The sequence below is a fragment of the Cimex lectularius genome, unplaced genomic scaffold (assembly GCF_000648675.2).
Source record: "Cimex lectularius strain Harlan isolate CLEC.00 unplaced genomic scaffold, Clec_2.1 scaffold67, whole genome shotgun sequence".
Taxonomy (NCBI): Eukaryota; Metazoa; Arthropoda; class Insecta; order Hemiptera; family Cimicidae; genus Cimex; species Cimex lectularius.
In genome coordinates this window covers 1,444,488-1,462,181 of record NW_019392738.1, presented here as the reverse complement: position 1 = coordinate 1,462,181, position 17,694 = coordinate 1,444,488, and the positions used below count along the sequence as shown (strand labels likewise).

At 33.8% G+C, this 17,694-nt stretch overlaps 1 protein-coding gene across 4 annotated transcripts in view; it reads right to left on the bottom strand.

The window, feature by feature from the left end:
* Positions 1-17,694, bottom strand: part of LOC106667945 (kinesin-like protein KIF13B) — a 138,395-nt gene that overhangs the window by 19,581 nt on the left and 101,120 nt on the right. For 3 of the 4 annotated variants that reach the window (XM_024227031.1, XM_014396259.2, XM_014396279.2), the window contains exons 3-15: positions 5,599-5,762; positions 3,904-4,058; positions 3,733-3,846; positions 3,426-3,673; positions 2,971-3,085; positions 2,668-2,895; positions 2,463-2,477; positions 2,294-2,381; positions 1,679-2,224; positions 849-1,023; positions 617-779; positions 401-550; positions 39-326 (exon numbers count right to left, since the gene is read on the bottom strand). In XM_024227031.1, coding sequence (XP_024082799.1) covers positions 39-326; positions 401-550; positions 617-779; positions 849-1,023; positions 1,679-2,224; positions 2,294-2,381; positions 2,463-2,477; positions 2,668-2,895; positions 2,971-3,085; positions 3,426-3,673; positions 3,733-3,846; positions 3,904-4,058; positions 5,599-5,762 — 2,449 coding nt within the window. The remainder of the gene's footprint in view (positions 1-38; positions 327-400; positions 551-616; positions 780-848; positions 1,024-1,678; positions 2,225-2,293; positions 2,382-2,462; positions 2,478-2,667; positions 2,896-2,970; positions 3,086-3,425; positions 3,674-3,732; positions 3,847-3,903; positions 4,059-5,598; positions 5,763-17,694) is intronic. The other variant, XM_024227032.1, reaches the window with a different exon arrangement.

Here is a 17,694-nt window from a genome sequence, read left to right as displayed (position 1 = left end):
AATTTAAAAAAAAATTACAGATATATAGCGATTATTACTTTTATCGTAACAGTCTGTCCAGAATTGATGTCATTTTCTTCTCTACTATCACTCGAACTTTCAGATGCTGTCTCACACATTCGGTCTTGCGGTAAGAAACCGCTAATTCTTGAAATTTCAACCTGAAGCCTTCCGGCTACTTCACCTTGTTGGCTAATTATTGGAGTGTGATAGTCCAAGGTAACATCGTGACAAAGCACTTCAAGAAACACATTCGCAACGCCGATCAAATTGTGATTTTCCTGTGTCTCGTAAAACGGATCGAAAACTTTAGCAGGGTTTTCATCCTAGAAATGAAATTTTGCATGAGAAAAGTAATTTTTGGGCCTGTTTTTAAAAAGTTTTATCCATTTTAACGTACGGGAGTTAACGGGGTAGGCCCTTCCTTCCGTTCGTCATACATTTCCCTCATATCGACAAGCTTATTTTCTAATTTTTCCAATGACCATACTTGACTCCCGACACCCTGGCGCTTGACTAATATTGCTGGTTCACTGACAAATTTTCCTTTCTGTAAAAATAATTACGGTTAAATCATGCATTTTTGACAGCATATTTTTTTAATGATAAATAATACCTTTCTGTTTGGACTGAGATTAGCTGGGGGGATTTGCAGCGTCACACTAAATTTTGTCTGTTTATTCATTTCTTCGGCAAGAAAATTGGCTTCTTGTACTAACACATTTGCCCTTACGATATCAGCTTTCAACTTGACAAGGCTTCTCCGGAACAAATCATCTCTGTAAATCCAAAATTAATTTATACCGTATAATTTATCTAACGGAAGATAAAATAGTCTAATTTTAAACCTTTCTTTTGCCCATTTTTCAACCCTCATTTGTGTCGTCGGAGTGCAAGGAGTGATTTTTCCCGTGCGAAACGCGTCAAAAGTCACATAAGGTGAAAACGGAGTAGACGGTGAAAGAATGGTTCTCAGTTGTTGGAACTGCCTTTCATATTCTTTCCTCTGTTTTTCCAAAGCAACTGAAAATATTTTTCCAATTTAATACTATATTTAGTACAATTAATTAAGGTTTTTAGTTGAGATAAAAAAGTCAATGGCACGAGCGGGATTCGAACCCACGACCTTCGGCTTGATACGCCGCTGCTCTACACCACTTGAGCTATCGTGACTTCGATCCCCTCGGGCACTAACTTCCCATCTCAACCCCACTTTTTGAATTTTCCCTCCTTTTCGCCATTTTTTAAATGTCGTGTAATCGGATTGGATTCTCGACGACAAATGAAATGGCCACGGAGAGCTTTAATTTAAATTCATTAAATTCACTAATTTCGTGGTCCGCTTGACCAATTAATATATTACAATTAATTAAGGTTTTTAGTTGAGATAAAAAAGTCAGTGGCACGAGCGGGATACAAAAAATGGCAAAAAGGAGGGAAAATTCAAAAGATACAGTTGAGATGGGAAGTTGGTGTCCAAGTGGATCGAGGTCACGATAGCTCAAGTGGTAGAGCAGCGGTATATCAAGCCGAAGATCGTGGGTTCGAATCCCGCTCGTGCCATTGACTTTTTTATCTCAACTAAAAACCTTAATTAATTGTAATATATCAATTGGTCAAGTGGACCACGAAATTAGTGAACTATATTTATTTATTTTTATTTTAAAAATATCCATACCTTGTTTGTCTTCTTCATGTTGTCTTTCAATTTTAGCTATGGCAGCTTGAAGTGGATCATTGCTAAGTTCATTTAACATAAGTTCCTCTCGGGCAAAATTGTAATCAATCGTTTGTGCAGGTGTCTGAGGCTCGGAACAAGTCGAGACTGAAGATTTTGGACAATTGACCCTGAAAAAATGATGATTTCCCCATAGAATTCTGTCGCCGTTGTGCAGTTGTGTCTTTTCGACGATCGGCGCTCCGTTTACGAAACTCCTGGCATTGGCGAGTGGCATCATATAAAGCTTCTGGTCATCTTCGATCGTTATAATACAATGCTCGGCTTGTATACCCAATCCAGAAAGCTGGATGTCTTGGTTTATGGACGCCCCTCGGGCACCGACCAACGTCTTCTCTTTTAAATAATACACAAGAAGCTCGTTCAAAGACGGATCCGCGTTCAGGTTGACTAAATAAAATTTATTCTTTTCCACTTTGATGCCTGAAGCTTGTACGCTTATTCCCATATTTTCTAATGCTTCTTGCCTCTCTTGCTGTACTTGCTCTGTTGTTATACAATAATTAAAAACAAAGTTAACAACTTGTTAATTTGTGCAAACTTTAAAGAGCTTACCGGTTTTAATTAGCTTTTCCTCCCACGTTGTTGACATTTCTTTCATTAACTTTTCACTCTCGGTTAATTTTTCATGGATATCCAGAGGCTAAATTATAAATTTTTTTTTGTAAACAAGGCTATTAAAAATAATTTAAAAAGCAATAGAAATAAAAAAAGTATTACTTACTATTATAGGGGATCCCTTTTATTTAAAAAAAAAAGAAAAGAAAAATACGAGCATTGTTTAATTTCTTATTTTTTAGTGAAAATTGTCAGTAATTTAACATTAACAACTTGTAATAAAGTGGAGTATTGCTTTTTTTTTCAGTATTAAAAAAATTATTGAAATTTATCTTTAAACGTTTTTATGTATAGAAATAAATTATGCTTACAGGTGCATTAGAGGCAGTTGCATGTTTCAACATTTCTTTGAGGGCTTCAACTTCCTGGCGTAATTCCCTTATAATTCTCGCATTCGGGTCTTCATTGACAACAGCATGATTCACAATCCTCTTGGCTCTGTCAGCGTATCTCAGCGTGCTCAGCGTTTCTTCGTAGTTGTCCGCAGCGGGCGAGACGGTCGCTACCATTACAGTTTTACTGTTCCCGCCTAGGTTATCCTAGGTTATGAATATTCGTGTTAAAAAAAAAAAATCTTAATCCTATTGCGTAAGGTGAAAACTAAATGGGATTACCTTAAGTAACCAAGTTAGAACTGAATCTCTATAAGGTACAAATTTGTCCTTATTCTTGGTGTTCGACGACTGGTCGGCTAATTTCGATATCACGAGACCTAAAGTTGTCAGGGACCTATCGGCAAGTCACAGTAATTATTGAATGAAATGACCTTTAGGTTTTTTCTTCTTTGATACTAAGGTCTAACTATTGATCTGATGGTTCAGCAACCCAATTGACAAAAGTAAACAGTCGGTAGCTTAGTAACAAAAGACAAGATAATCCTCTAATCCATCAACCACGACTATCATTGTAAAAACCAATAACCAATTATTCTGTATCTATTCATTATTTTATTGACTTATTGACATGTTAAACTTTAAACAAACATAATTTATTGATACGATTAAACAAATCATAAAATAAAGGGGATTTTTTAAACATTTTAATTTATATATTTTAATAAAGTAATTACTTGTTAATATTTGATCCTTCTTTGAGCCTGTCCCCTACTGCTCCAGTCTTTGCTGCTCTTTCACTCCCAGCAAGATCTACCAACGACATCCTGCTCACTCGCTCACCACTCACACCTGAACCAGTATCGACTAAAGTTTGCGTTAGCACCACGGAAAATACAGCATGAGATCTAGAGGATTCCGAATTCATGTTAGTTGCAGCTACAGTCCGCGATTTGTTGCCCTCGGCCATTAAATTGTCAATGTCCTGAAAAAGAAAAAAGTCGATTGTGAAAAGATCCCGAAGGGCGTTTTAACACAGCATACCTTAAATGAAGTAACTGCTAATTGTGAAAGGCCGTCGACGTAAGGGCCGAGAACTCCATGCTCTCTCACTTTTAACGACTGCTTATTTGGTTTAGGGTCAAGCAAATCATGAACCTAAAATAAAATTAAGCTTTATTTTCTTTTCTTTTATAACCGGAGAGTTGAAAATACCTTTTCGTTATAGATTTCCATATAGCTGACTTCCACTTTATACGATTGTTCTGAACTTTGGCACTTTGCTATCCGATCGAATAGGGAATCACAGAGCCTAGGAATAATTCCTTTGCTCTCGTGATTGCCCATCATCGTGTATGACTTCCCTGACCCTGAATAAAAAAAATTTAAATATGTGTAAGCGATATTCCCTTTAACTTTCAGGATGATAAATGACAGGAAACATTTTAGAACGAGGTCAATCAATGATGGTTTTAAAAAAAATTTATTGCAACAAACAAAATTCTATTAGATTAGTTATTATAACTACAATATATTTATACACATAAAAGAAAATAGTGAGTTAACTACAAATTTGAGGTCTGTGAGATGATGAACATGGTCTGAAGAACCAGAGAAAATAGTCCAGGATGATTGGAAATGATCAAGCTACAAATTTACAAAGCCTAAAGGTTAAATTATTAAACTATTATGACTATGTTATTAAGGATTAATCCAGATACAAAAATAAAATAAAAATAACAAACTCATGCTTAAGTTTTTATTCATTACCAAACTTTTTTTTGTCTGGTTATTCTCACTGTGTTCTTTCAGATATTTCGGCATTTCACCATTTTTTATTGGGTTTGATTTTTGTCAATTCTCCTTTTATAAGGATACAGTAAAGACCCAAAACAGAAAAACGGAGAAATGCTGAAACGCAATATTAACACAGCGAGGATAGACAGACCAAAATAATCGGTAATGACAAAATTATAGATTCATCGCCCTGCAATCTCACAAAACTTTGTGACCTGGTTAAACAAAACGAAATCACACCAAATGAAAAGAGCTCACATGTTTAAGGATCATTGTCGAGGACAAGTCAGACAGCAGGTATGAAGAAAAACTAACCTCCCACCAAATAATAAGAACATACTGTAAAGAAAAGTACACATAAAAATGAAAACATAACAAAAGAAACCCCACATACATAAGGTAGGAAATGGGAGGATATAATCATGACTCCAGTAGAAAACAGGAGCAAGATATTAGAGTTCAAATAAAATTTCTGGACGAGTAAAAAAATAGTGGTAATAAAGAAAATGGACGCAACACACTGTGCCTATCACTATATATGGATAAAAGTCCTGATTTTAAATCCAGCAATCCTTTTGTACCCGAAAAAACACCTGCAGATTTGATATAACCTCGCTGTTGCAAACCCTAGTTTAAAAAAAAAAATGCCTAGAAAGGGTGAAATCTGTTGAAAAACTGATATAACACAATGGTCCATAAGTCAAGTAATTAGAATTTATGACCAAGCCAGAATTTATTGGCTCAAAAATGACAATTTATTACCAAAATCAGTTAAACACATCCAAAATTCACAAAGGATCCCAGGAAAAGGAAAGAAACATGTGGATGCCCTTGCAAAGGAAAAATTGATAGACTGCAAATTTACTACAGGTGTCAAAGAACTAGAAAATATTTAAATTCTGGAAAGTAGAAAAAAAATCTATACTACTCTCCAGGAGAAAATATTTTGGGACTGCATAACCATGGAATAATTATCACAGTTCATCAAAGCCTCAGGACACACTGATTTACCTAAGAAAACCTGGGATACTATTTTTTTTCTTGAGAAAATATGATTAAAACCGTCTAGATTTGATTATTTTTATTTCGAAATAATTAAATTTCTATAGTCACCTGTTTGTCCATAAGCAAATATACAAGCATTGTAGCCTTGGAATGCGTTATCGAGGATGTCTGTTCCAAGACAGTCAAAAACAGTCTCCTGTGCGGCATAGTCCGTTCCGAGAGGGTCAGCAGAATTAAAGCAGTGGTCAAATGCAAATGTCTTGGGGGGTTTCCTGAAAACAAATACAAATCTCGGTCATATATATAAATAATAAATAAACATGTTGAATATTACATAATAATCCTTTCAAATAATCTCAGAAAAAGAAAATTATCAAGAATTTGTATTAATTTCAAATGGGAATCAATAATTGCGGTTTACGAATTTTAAATTATGACCTGTGTGATTTAATCTTCACCATCAATCAACTTGACATTCCAAGTCCTTTATGATTGACCAGTGTTTTCAAACTTTGAAAGATTAGTGTATTAAAATTTCTTTATAGGTATGACTTGGCTAAATATGATAGTCTGGTCTTAAGTGATGTTTGTACAGAGAAGGCAAGAAGGCAAAAATGGTCTACAAAATGATTGGAGTAGATTATTAAAAAAACTGTTTTGTTTATACCTCGTAAGGAGTTCTGTTGGAATCCTCCGATAATAAAATTAATATATAATATTAAATTTCTGATTTTGTTTGTTCTTTTCTTATTTAATTATATTAATTAAGAATAATTAATATAATTAAATTATTAATTAATTAATTTAATTATTAGCATAAACATAGAAGTAAAAACCAAACCCAGAAAATTTTGAATTAATATTTGATCAACATAGTAAATTTCAAAATTTCTGTAGTTGTACGAATAAACCAAATTTTGTATAATGTGCTTGATTACCTCATATTACTGACTTACTGGATCTGTCTGCCAGGAGCTTTTAAAATTTTTCTTTTTTCAAATGATTTGTCAGACTAAATAAATAAAATGACCATGAAAAATTAAATAGGAAATATTTATGAATTCGCAAAATTTAAGTTTAAATAACTGAAAAAATGGAACCTGATGTACTGTCTACAAGATGTTAGACAAAATCAGCAAGAATAGGTAGACAAGTATGATCAGGGATGAATAAGCTACGTCAGGTTTATGTTTTCACCAAAACTGTGAGGTATCACAAATGTTTTGCTTCACTTAATCTCTACTGAAACTAACTAAAATTAAAAACTTATTTATAATTGTTTATGTAATAATGTGTGAGATGAAAAATTAGTGTCACGCATCATCCTGTATGTATTTTATGTTTTATGTGTTATTCTGTAGTTGACAACCTGAGGTAAACATGAGAGGCTGTGACTGCCAGGAGCATTTAAAAAAGCTCAAATAGCAGCAGGCTGAAAAAGCAGAAAAAAGTAAAATCATGCAAAAGGCTGGGGATTACCTCAGCTGTTTGTCGGTCCTTTAACTTCACGTATTATACTTTACGTCACAGACCTGTGCGAGGTCTTATTTTTCAGAAAATTTTAAGCTGAACAAGATGGCTTTTTAAAATGTTTCCCTAGCTTCAGTCACTTATCAGTAAATTCAAAAATTCGAGAACATGTCTTTGCATTTTTCAAATTGAGCCAGAAAATCGTCCAGGAGCAAATCCCTTTAGGAATCGATAAGAAATTTTAATAAGCTTTCAATTGGTCACCATCCACTTCACCTGATTTCTCAACTGTTTTCAACTCATTCGCGATTTTGGGACAAAAAAGGTGGTTGCTTGGAAAAAACCGATCACTCTTTCTCTCCAGAGATCTATTTTCTAAAAATGAGACTTATCACAACTCTGTGACTTAAATGGCTGCAAAAATTTGCATTACCAAGGTTGGCCATTTTTCATGCAAAAACCTGGTCTTTGTGGTAAAAGGTGGTCTTTTTGCAAATGCAGATAATGTTTTGAGTAAGGAAACCACGACCAAAAACTAATGAGGGCCACTTTCACAAAAGTGATAAAAAGCACAAATGATGGGTAAGTAAAACAGTGCTTTACATCAAATCATATATTGATTATGTATGATTATGTAAATTATGTATTAATCGGGGAAATGTTCAAAAATACTTATATTTTTTTAAACTGAAGAAAATAAAAATAAAAATAATGAAATTATCACAAAACCTTTGTTAAATAAGAGAAATTTAGTAAATCAATAGTACAGATTTATTTGATATACTACTATAATTAAATGTAACATTGGTGTTAAACTGATGTAAAAGTTCTGCTTTTAAATTCAAGTTTATTTATTAAATAAGCTTTTGAACTAGAATCTAACTCTATTGTCAACTAAGCTATTTGTTTATTATCACAGTTATTTAAATTTCAAAAAAAAAAATTGTTTTACTAAATTACTTTTACTCCATTCATACGACATCCTAGAAGTGAATACATTTTTTGCCATTCAAAACCAGTGAAGAAAAAAAAGCAGTCTGACAAGAGCGCCGTAGTTTATGACCTGCACAACGGATCCGTTATGCGGGTTTAGTATACACAGACGCCTTAATTTTTGAAAGAACTGATTCCTGATTGGGGCGAAATTTACAAGTTTTTTCGTCCAGTATTTGTAAGCTGTTAAATTAATCTCCATGGATTACACATCAAATACATGTTACATCTAAATCCGCTGGTTATCCTTCAAATGAGAGTTTAAAGCGCCAAGGGCAGATAAATTCGTTTTTCAAATCTCGCCCCCCCAGAAAGAGTCGGTCGTGTGCGGACTTATTTAAACCCGGGTGAATATTTTATTTATCGACTAAGCCCCCTGTCCAGATGGTAAAACGGGCTTATAAATAATTTCTTTCCCCTGATAAATACCCATGAACTACTACGTTGAAACGCTTTCTTTTCTTAATCCAATGGCTTTACGTTGGTGAAAATAAAACTCTCTTTATTATTCACATATTTTCTGATTACTGGATTTTTTCTACCTACGAAGGATATTTCCGTAATTCAACGTTGCGTTATTTGCACATCATTACGTAGCTTTCTCTACAATTCCAAACCTTTCTGATCTTTTCATGAAATACGTAAATAATCTTCGATATAAAACTTATTTTCACTGTTACACTCGTGCACATAAACACTACAAACTACAATAAGCAGAAATTGATTATAATAAACTCCAGTTTAAAAAAAATCTTGTTCGACTAAAGCAATGATTACTGTTAATATTTTATCATTTTAGAACATTCCTATAAAATAAAAGAGGGACAGACCGTAATTTTTTTAATTAAACTAAAACCTTATTTGCCCAGAATGAAACCGGTCCCATGACATTCCCGGCTTGAGAAGTGCTTCACTATTTTGTTGAAAGTTTTCTGGTGTACATGTAACATGTCATCCCTTACTCTGTTTTGATGTTCTCTTCTTCTAGATATATTCTGTGTCAAAAATATTGCTCTATCAACTTTTTACTACAAGACGAAATTATTTTTATGGCTCAAATGAGTCAAAAATTCGAGCTCGATATAAAAATCAATTTTCTTTCCTTTTTGTACTTTTTCACTTTTCGGTACATCAAACCCCTTCATCATATTGAAACTATTTTTCATTTTGTAAAGCAGCAATAGGCGCTCAACCGCAGGAAATTGGTTTGAAAAAAGACCCAGTTGCGGAGAAATATTTTGTTGTATAAGAAACAAGGTGTAAATTAAAAAAAAATTAAAAAATATTTTTAATATAGCCCTAGTTATGATTTCGTACTACCGTGTTCCAAGATTAATAAATAAGATTGGTTGTAATAATATATATTACATACACACAGATAGAGATAGAGATAGATAGATAGATAGATAGATAGATAGATAGATAGAGAGAGAGAGAGAGAGAGAGAGAGAGAGAGAGTGAGAGAGAGAGAGAGCACACCATCTTTTCGGTCACTCTTTGAACAACGAAATTTCTCATTTCCGACAATTCTCCAGAATGATTTAGTTCCCTTTTAATTNGAGAGAGAGAGAGAGAGAGAGAGAGAGAGAGAGAGAGAGAGAGAGAGAGAGAGCACACCATCTTTTCGGTCACTCTTTGAACAACGAAATTTCTCATTTCCGACAATTCTCCAGAATGATTTAGTTCCCTTTTAATTTCATAGAGCAATAATAGTCAAGAAACGTTATGAGGATAGTTTTTAAAAAACATCCAGGAGCAAGATTCTTTTTTCTTTTTTTTTCTTCATAAAGAAAAGATGTAAAATGTCACAACTTAAGGTTTTTGCCGAAAAAATTAATAGTTCATATTTTTTAAAACCATCACTTTCAAATTTGTCATTTCTCCAGAACCTTTTGACATATTGAATTTTTTTTAAATTTTATAGAGCATTAAATTTTATAGGCACACTATCTTGTAGGGAGGATTTTTTGTCCGGTTGAACGATCTTATTACATTTCCTTTAACTGTTCTTTTCCTTGTTAAATATATATAGGTCGCCGTTTCAAATCCTGCCCGGAGGACCAAAAATTATGGGGGAGGATCGGAAATTATAAGAAAACAGGATAAAATAAAACAAAATTTTGTTTCTGAAGGAAAGTCACTTTAAGTTATCTATTTTGTTTTAGTGCATTTCAGAGAGAAATGCCCGAATAATTTATGAAAGTTTACCATCTAAATCAAAATGACCCTTTTCCCCCTTTTTTGTCTGGTTGAACGATCTTATTACATTTCCTTTCTAATTGTTCTTTTCCTTCTTAAATATATGTAGGTCGCTATTACAAATCCTGCCCGGAGGACCAGAAATTTTGTGGGAGGATCGGAAATTATAAGAAAACAGGATAAAATAAAAATTCTGTTTTTGAAGGAAAGTCACCTTACGTTATCTATTTTGTTTTAGTGCATTTCAGAAAGAAATGCCTGAATAATTTATGGAATTTTACCATCTAAAAGAAAATGACCTTTCCCCCCTTTTTTGACCGGTTGAATGATCTTATTACATTTCCTTTCTAATAAAATTGTTATTTTCCTTGTTAAATAATTATACGTCGGTATTACAAATCCTGCCCGGAGGATCAGAAATTTTGGGGGAGGATCGGAAATTATAAGAAAACAGGATAAAATAAAACAAAATTTTGTTTTTGAAGGGAAGACACCTTAAGTTTTCTATTTTATTTTAGTGCATTTCAGAAAGAAATAGCTCGAATAACTTAGCTAAGTTTACCATCTAAAACAAAGTCAGCTTTTCCCCCATTATAATTGCTTAATCCTACCCGAACATTTCCAGCAACCTTTGGATATTGAGCGAGGAAAAGACAATTATATGGAAAAAAAATGTCTGAATGAGTTGCTGGTTGAAGTCCTGGAGAACCTGAAATATTGGGGGAAGTTCAAAAATGATAATGTAACAAAATAATATGTTGTTTTAGAAATTAAAATCACCTTAAATTATCTATTGGGTTGTCCGGAAAATAATGCAGGATTTTGGTATTAAACAAAAAAAAAGAAACTAGTTACTTTAAAGCAATGTTNGAAGAGGATTAATAAGTGTTGACATTCATACAAATGAGTAATCCTGTAAACGTAAACAGAATATTTTATATAGATTTTTTTTAATGAAAACTTAAAAACCTGCATTATTTTCCGGACAACCCGATATATTATTTTCCTGCTCTTCAGACAAGACGGCAAAAATAATTTAAAATAATTTTACAATCTAAAACCACGTAAGCCATTTTCCGTTAAAAACAAAGTTCAAAAGGATTTATTTTTTTCGGTCAGCTTTTCTGACGGTCTAGCTCTCGGAGTTATAGTTTCCTACTGGGAATCGCTTTAACTATCTTTGTTGTCAGTGTGATGTCTCTGCTCTTGACTATTTTATCATGATTTGCCATTGATTTACTCCCAAGAGGTGGACATCTGATTTCCTGCCTGCAAGCAGCGCCTGCACTAATATTTGTGCCCAGAAATAAAAGTATAAAACTAAATAAAATGGTAATTGAATGTATTCATTAGCGTGATGTAGTCTGTTGGTTTTGTTTGGATTTACCAATACAAAATTGTATTTAAATACTGAAAAGGGGAAATTGAGCTAAAATTCGTTTCTTGAAAGTTCACTTGGCCTCTTTACTGAACTAGCAGTTTCTGAACCTGCAGGAAAACTGGCAAAGCTTTGAATCCCTTAATCTTTTAAACGACCGGCCCGGAAGCGTCCCTTCCCTAAGGGCTTATCCGTCTTTTTGAAGTTTAAAATCTACCCTTTAGCCGGGTAGATAATTGTCCTTTTAAAATTAGAAAACAACATTTTTCCATTTGCCTCGTTTAATAATTTATGCGCTATCGATCCGTCGTCGGTCCCGTTCTTCATTAAATTCCCACTAATCCGAATCTTATATGGGTTATTTTTCCGCCCTGATCGATTCGACGGAGAAAAAGAACGAGAGAATTTATTCCTTTTGTTTGCGGTTGAATAAATTATCCTGGCTCTCACAGAAAGGAGCTAAGCGCTAAAGGAATAAATCGAACTGGGTAAAACGAGGGAAATTTCTAAAGGTCCATTTCGGTACCCAAGTCCATACGGTACTGAACTTTTTTCAACCCTTTCATCGATTACTGTGCTAAATAATTCAACGAAATCTAAGGAACCCTAGTAATATATATCCCATTACAATTCCCTTACTCCCGGGTTATAAAAAACCAACGGCTTATCCACACCACGCCATCACCATGAGCGAAATGGTGTTATTGTATTTCCACTGGGTCATTCGGAATATATTAAAAATTAATTCAAACTTTTGCAACGGTTTCTAAAAATAAGTAGAAATTGAGTTTAATCGATCCCCCCCGAAAAAAAAAACAACGTTAAAAATACCCCTGATAATTTAGAACAGTTAAAACAATAAAATACATTTAGAAGAAATTTATAATAACAAAAAATGGCTAAGAACTAAATAAATTAAACACCAAAATCACTTTAGAATTTGTTCGTGGTGTCAAGTTGATTTCTACTGTTCTCTATTATTAATTTAACTGCGTGACGGGTGCATTGCAGTCATTGAATCACGCAATCCTCATTCAGTCTCTAATAAACCGAGGTTTAAAAGTTGTACTAATCTAATTACAACAATAGCATTTCCCGCAATCAGGCAGAGAAACTTTTGAATGTAGCTTATTACAGGAGGGCCGGAGTGACGCGTTGTGATAGTAGAAAATTGACTTTGCTAAACCGGAGTTCCTTAAGCACGGAAAAGCTCCGGCTTAAGCTTCTTTTGTCGGGCTTCTTTTGTCTCGTGCTTTATTCTCTTGACTTTGTTAATTCTACGTGAATATTAAGTGAATTAATGCCGGATAGAGAATAAACCTAAGTACGAGAAGAAACTGCGATTTTACACCAATAAAATATTTATGTTTGATTGTTTAAACACTTGACTAAACTGTTTTGTGAAAAACAAAAAGCTTTTATTTAAAAAAAGTTAAACATATTCGGAAAAAATACATTCGGAATACAACTATTTTTTATTACTGATCTCCAGGGTTTTGTAAATCAAGCCATCAACTTCATTCTTCAAATTATTTTTCGTTTTAACCCGCTCAACTCAAAAAGAGAAAAAATCGACTAATCGCATAATTTCACCCCCCCCCCATCAGTAAGGTTTAAATAGAAGTGTCGTTTAAAGAAAATGCGTTCGTTAAGCGCGGCGTCAGGGGTATAAGCAGGGAGAGGCAAAGCGACCAGAAGAAACTACGTTTTTACACCATAAAAGATTTATGTTTGATTGTTTAAAAATTTGACTAAACTGTTTTGTGAAAAAATAAAAGCTTTTATTTAAAAAAAGTTAAAAATATTCGGAAAAAATACGTTCGGAATACTATTTTTTTAATTATTGATTTCGAGGGTTTTGGAAATCAAGCTATAAATTACATTCTTCAAAACAAAATATGTTTCGTTTTAACCCGTTCAACTCAAAAAGAGAAAAAAATCGGCTAATCGCATAATTTCACCCCCCCCCACCAGTAAGGTTTAAACAAAAGTGTCGTTTACAGAAAACGTATTCGTTAAGCGCTACATCAGGGGTATAAGTAGGGAGAGGCAAGGACGACCAGAAGAAACTATGGTTTTACACCAATAAAATATTTATGTTTGGTTGTTTAAAAATTTGACTAAACTGTTTTGTGAAAAACAAAAAGCTTTTATTTAAAAAAAGTTAAAAATATTCGGAAAAAATACGTTCGGAATACTATTTTTTATTATTGATCTCAAGGGTTTTGGAAATCAATCCATAAACTTCATTCTTCAAAATAACTTTCATTTTAACACGTTCAACTCAAAATTTAAAAAAAATCGGCTAATCACAAATTTCAATCCACCCCCCGAAGCGCTACGTCAAGGATATAAGTAGGGAGAGGCAAGGACGACCAGAAGAAATTACGATTTTACACCAATAAAACATTTGTTCGATTGTTTAAAAATTTGACTAAACTGTTTTTTGAAAAAAAAAAACGGAAAAAATACGTTCGGAATAATATTTTTTTATTATTGATTTCGAGGGTTTTGGAAATCAAGCTATAAACTTCATTCTACAAAATATCTTTCATTTTAACCCGTTCAACTAAAAAAGAGAAAAAATCGACTAATCGCATAATTTCAATCTCCCCTCACCAGTAAGGTCTAAACAAATGTGTCTACGGAAAACGTATTCGTTAAGCCCTTCGTCAGGGATATAAGTCGGGAGAGACAACAACGACCAGAAGAAACAACTATTTTACACCAATAAAAGATTTATGTTTGATTGTTTAAAAATTTGACTAAACTGTTTTGTGAAAAAAACGTTGGAAAAAATACGTTCGGAATACTATTTTTTAATTATTGATTTCGAGGGTTTTGGAAATCAAGCTATAAACTTCATTCTTCAAAATATCTTTCGTTTTAACCCGTTCAACTCATAAAGAGAAAAAAAATCGTCTAATCACAAATTTCAATCCCCCCCACCAGTAAGGTCGAAACAAATGTGTCTACGGAAAACGTATTCGTTAAGCGCTACATCAGGGATATAAGTAGGGAGAGGCAAGGACGACCAGAAGAAACTATGGTTTTACACCAATAAAATATTTATGTTTGATTGTTTAAAAATTTGACTAAACTGTTTTGCAAAAAACGAAAAGCTTTTATTTAAAAAAAAGGTAAAAATATTCGGAAAAAATACGTTCGGAATACTATTTTTTATTATTGATCTCAAGGGTTTTGCGAAATAAAGCTATAAACTTCATTCTTCAAAATATCTTTCATTTTAACACGTTGAACTCAAAAAGAGACAAAAAATCGGCTAATCACAAATTTCAATCCCCCCACCCACCAATAAAGTCTAAACAAATGTATCGTTTAGAGAAAACGTATTCGTTAAGCGCTACGTCAGGGGTATAAGCAGGGAGAGGCAAGGACGACCAGAAGCAACTACGATTTTACACCAATAAAATATTTATGTTTGATTGTTTAAAAACTTGACTAAACTGTTTTGCGGAAAACAAAAAGCTTTTATTTAAAAAAAGTTAAAAATATTCGGAATACTATTTTTTTTATTATTGATCTCAAGGGGTTTGGAAATCAAGCTGTAAACTTCATTAGATTATCTTTCGTTTTAATCCGCTCAACTCAAAAAGAGAAAAAAAATCGGCTAATCGCATAATTTTACCCCCCACCCTACCAGTAAGATTTAAACAAATGTGTCGTTTAAAGAAAATGAATTCGTTAAGCGCGGCGTCAGGGATATAAGCAGGGAGAGGCAAAGACGACGAAAGCTTACTGAATAATATCAGACAATCCGAAACCATATCCATCGATTTGTACATAACAGTAACGAGCATGAGAAAGAGGAAAAAAAGGCCAGCTATCAGTTATACAAGGCCCAAACTGTACACTCCATCGTGTTCTAAGGCCGGTTGACACCCAAAACTATTTAAAAAAATATTCCACAAGGTTGTGACTGATTTGAAGAAAAAAAATCAATGAAAGAACGAGGTACATAAAATCTGTGTTAGTACCGAAATCAGCTCGTTTTTCTCCCATTAAATTTATTTAATATTTGAAAAGAAAAAATTCAGACAACCAACCTTTTATTAAGTCCCTTTTTCGTCCTGAATCCTCAGCAATGAGCAAGGATATAGGAGAAAAGTTTAGAGAATGGCAGGTCACCTGGCATAGGATCTTCCCAGGAACGGCAAGGACAGGGAAAGGAGGGCAAAAACACGAACTAGCGATAATGGACGGACCCGAAAAAGTGATGACCAATTCAAAATGTTATCTACTAGCACACCAACTTTAAGAGTTATATCATGTGAATTTGAAACAATTTATATTTGCGACGTATATTAAAGATCATCATATAACTCACAATGAGTAAAACCATTGTTCAAACTAATTTTCAGGTTAAACAGTTTTTAAAAATCTTTTGTATTTCTATGTTTAATAAGAGGAAGGGATGAGACCCAGAGTTGGAGGGTGGAAATTGCATTGTTACATCAGGTGTTTTGAAGAGGGGCCAAAGTAGCAACCCTTAATTCTCACAAGTGGAAGGGAAAGTCTCAACCCTTCAGGCCCTTTCTGCCCTGTTTGGCGTTGTTGCCCCCTCGCTTTTGGACTGCATTGCAGTGCAAAACTTTCAGATTTAACATTCAAAAAAATATAATTTATGCATAAACGTAATAATCAATGTTGAATGTGTACTGCTGGTGAATTAATTTTTAAAGCCGACGAGTTCGCATTGACCAGAGCGGATTGGTGCAGAACACGCATCCGGCTATCACGACAACAGGTGAGCGTTCCAAGCCCTAGGGAAATAAATTATTAATGAATTATTGATGTTTACAAACAACTGATGAATACTTGTAAATAGATCAAATAATTGTTTAATTATGCCTATCCATCAAGAAAATTCTCAAGTAGCCAAGAGCTATTCTAAAGTGCCATTTTCGAAAACCAACACTCATTTCGGCTTTATAAATTATGCATTAGGTATAACCCTTAATTTAGTATATAATATTGTATAATTAACTCGTAAAAACAGAGCACAGAACAACCGATTGCTTTAAGATTGGGAAAGGAATACGGCAGAGTTGTATACTTTCACCCAAGCTATACATGCGACGAGGAATTCAATCAAAATCCCTGAAAGAAACATCAAAAATCTTAAATATGCAGATGATACGACTTTGATGCCTGAAAGCGAGAACGAGCTGAGGTGAAAGAAGAAAGTGCAAAAGTTTGGTTACAGCTGCAGGTATATCTGGCAACTTGAGGGAGAAAAAGTGGTGGCAGTGACGGACTTTTATTTCTAGGCGCGAAATTTAGTGCAGGGGCTGCTTGCAGCCAGGAAATCAGATGTCTACCTCTTGGCAGGAAATCAATGGCAAATCATGATAAAATAGTCAAGAGCAGAGGCATCACACTGACAACAAAGATAGTTAATGCGATTCCTAGAGGAAACTATAACTCCGAGAACTAGACCGTCAGAAAAGCTGACCGAAAAAAATAAATGCTTTTGAACTTTGTTTTTAACGGAAAATGGCTTACTTGGTTTTAGATAATAAAATTACGTTAAATTATACTGGCCATCTTGTCTGAAGAGCAGGACAATAATATAGATAATTTAAGGTGATTTTAATTTCTAAAACAACATTATTTTGTTACATTATCATTTTTGAACTTCGCCCAATATTTCAGGTTCTCCAGGACTTCAACCAGCAACCCATTCAAACATTTTCTTTCCATATAATTGTTTTTCATCGCTCAATATCCAAAGGTTGCTGGAAATGTTGGGGTAGGATTAAGCAATTATAATGGGGGAAAAGCTGACTTTGTTTTAGATGGAAAACTTCACTAAGTTATTCGGGCTATTTCTTTCTGGAATGCACTAAAAATAAATAACTTAAGGTGACTTTACTTCAAAAACAGAATTTTGTTTTATTTTTTCCTGTTTCTTATAATTTCCGATCCTCCCACAAAATTTCTGGTCCTCCGGGCAGGATTTGTAACAGCGACCTATATATATTTAAGAAGAAAAAGAACAATTAGAAAGGAAATGTAATAAGATTAATTAATTAAGGTTTTTAGTTGAGATAAAAAAGTCAATGGCACGAGCGGGATTCGAACCCACGATCTTCGGCTAGATACGCCGCTGCTCTACCACTTGAGCTATCGTGACCTCGATC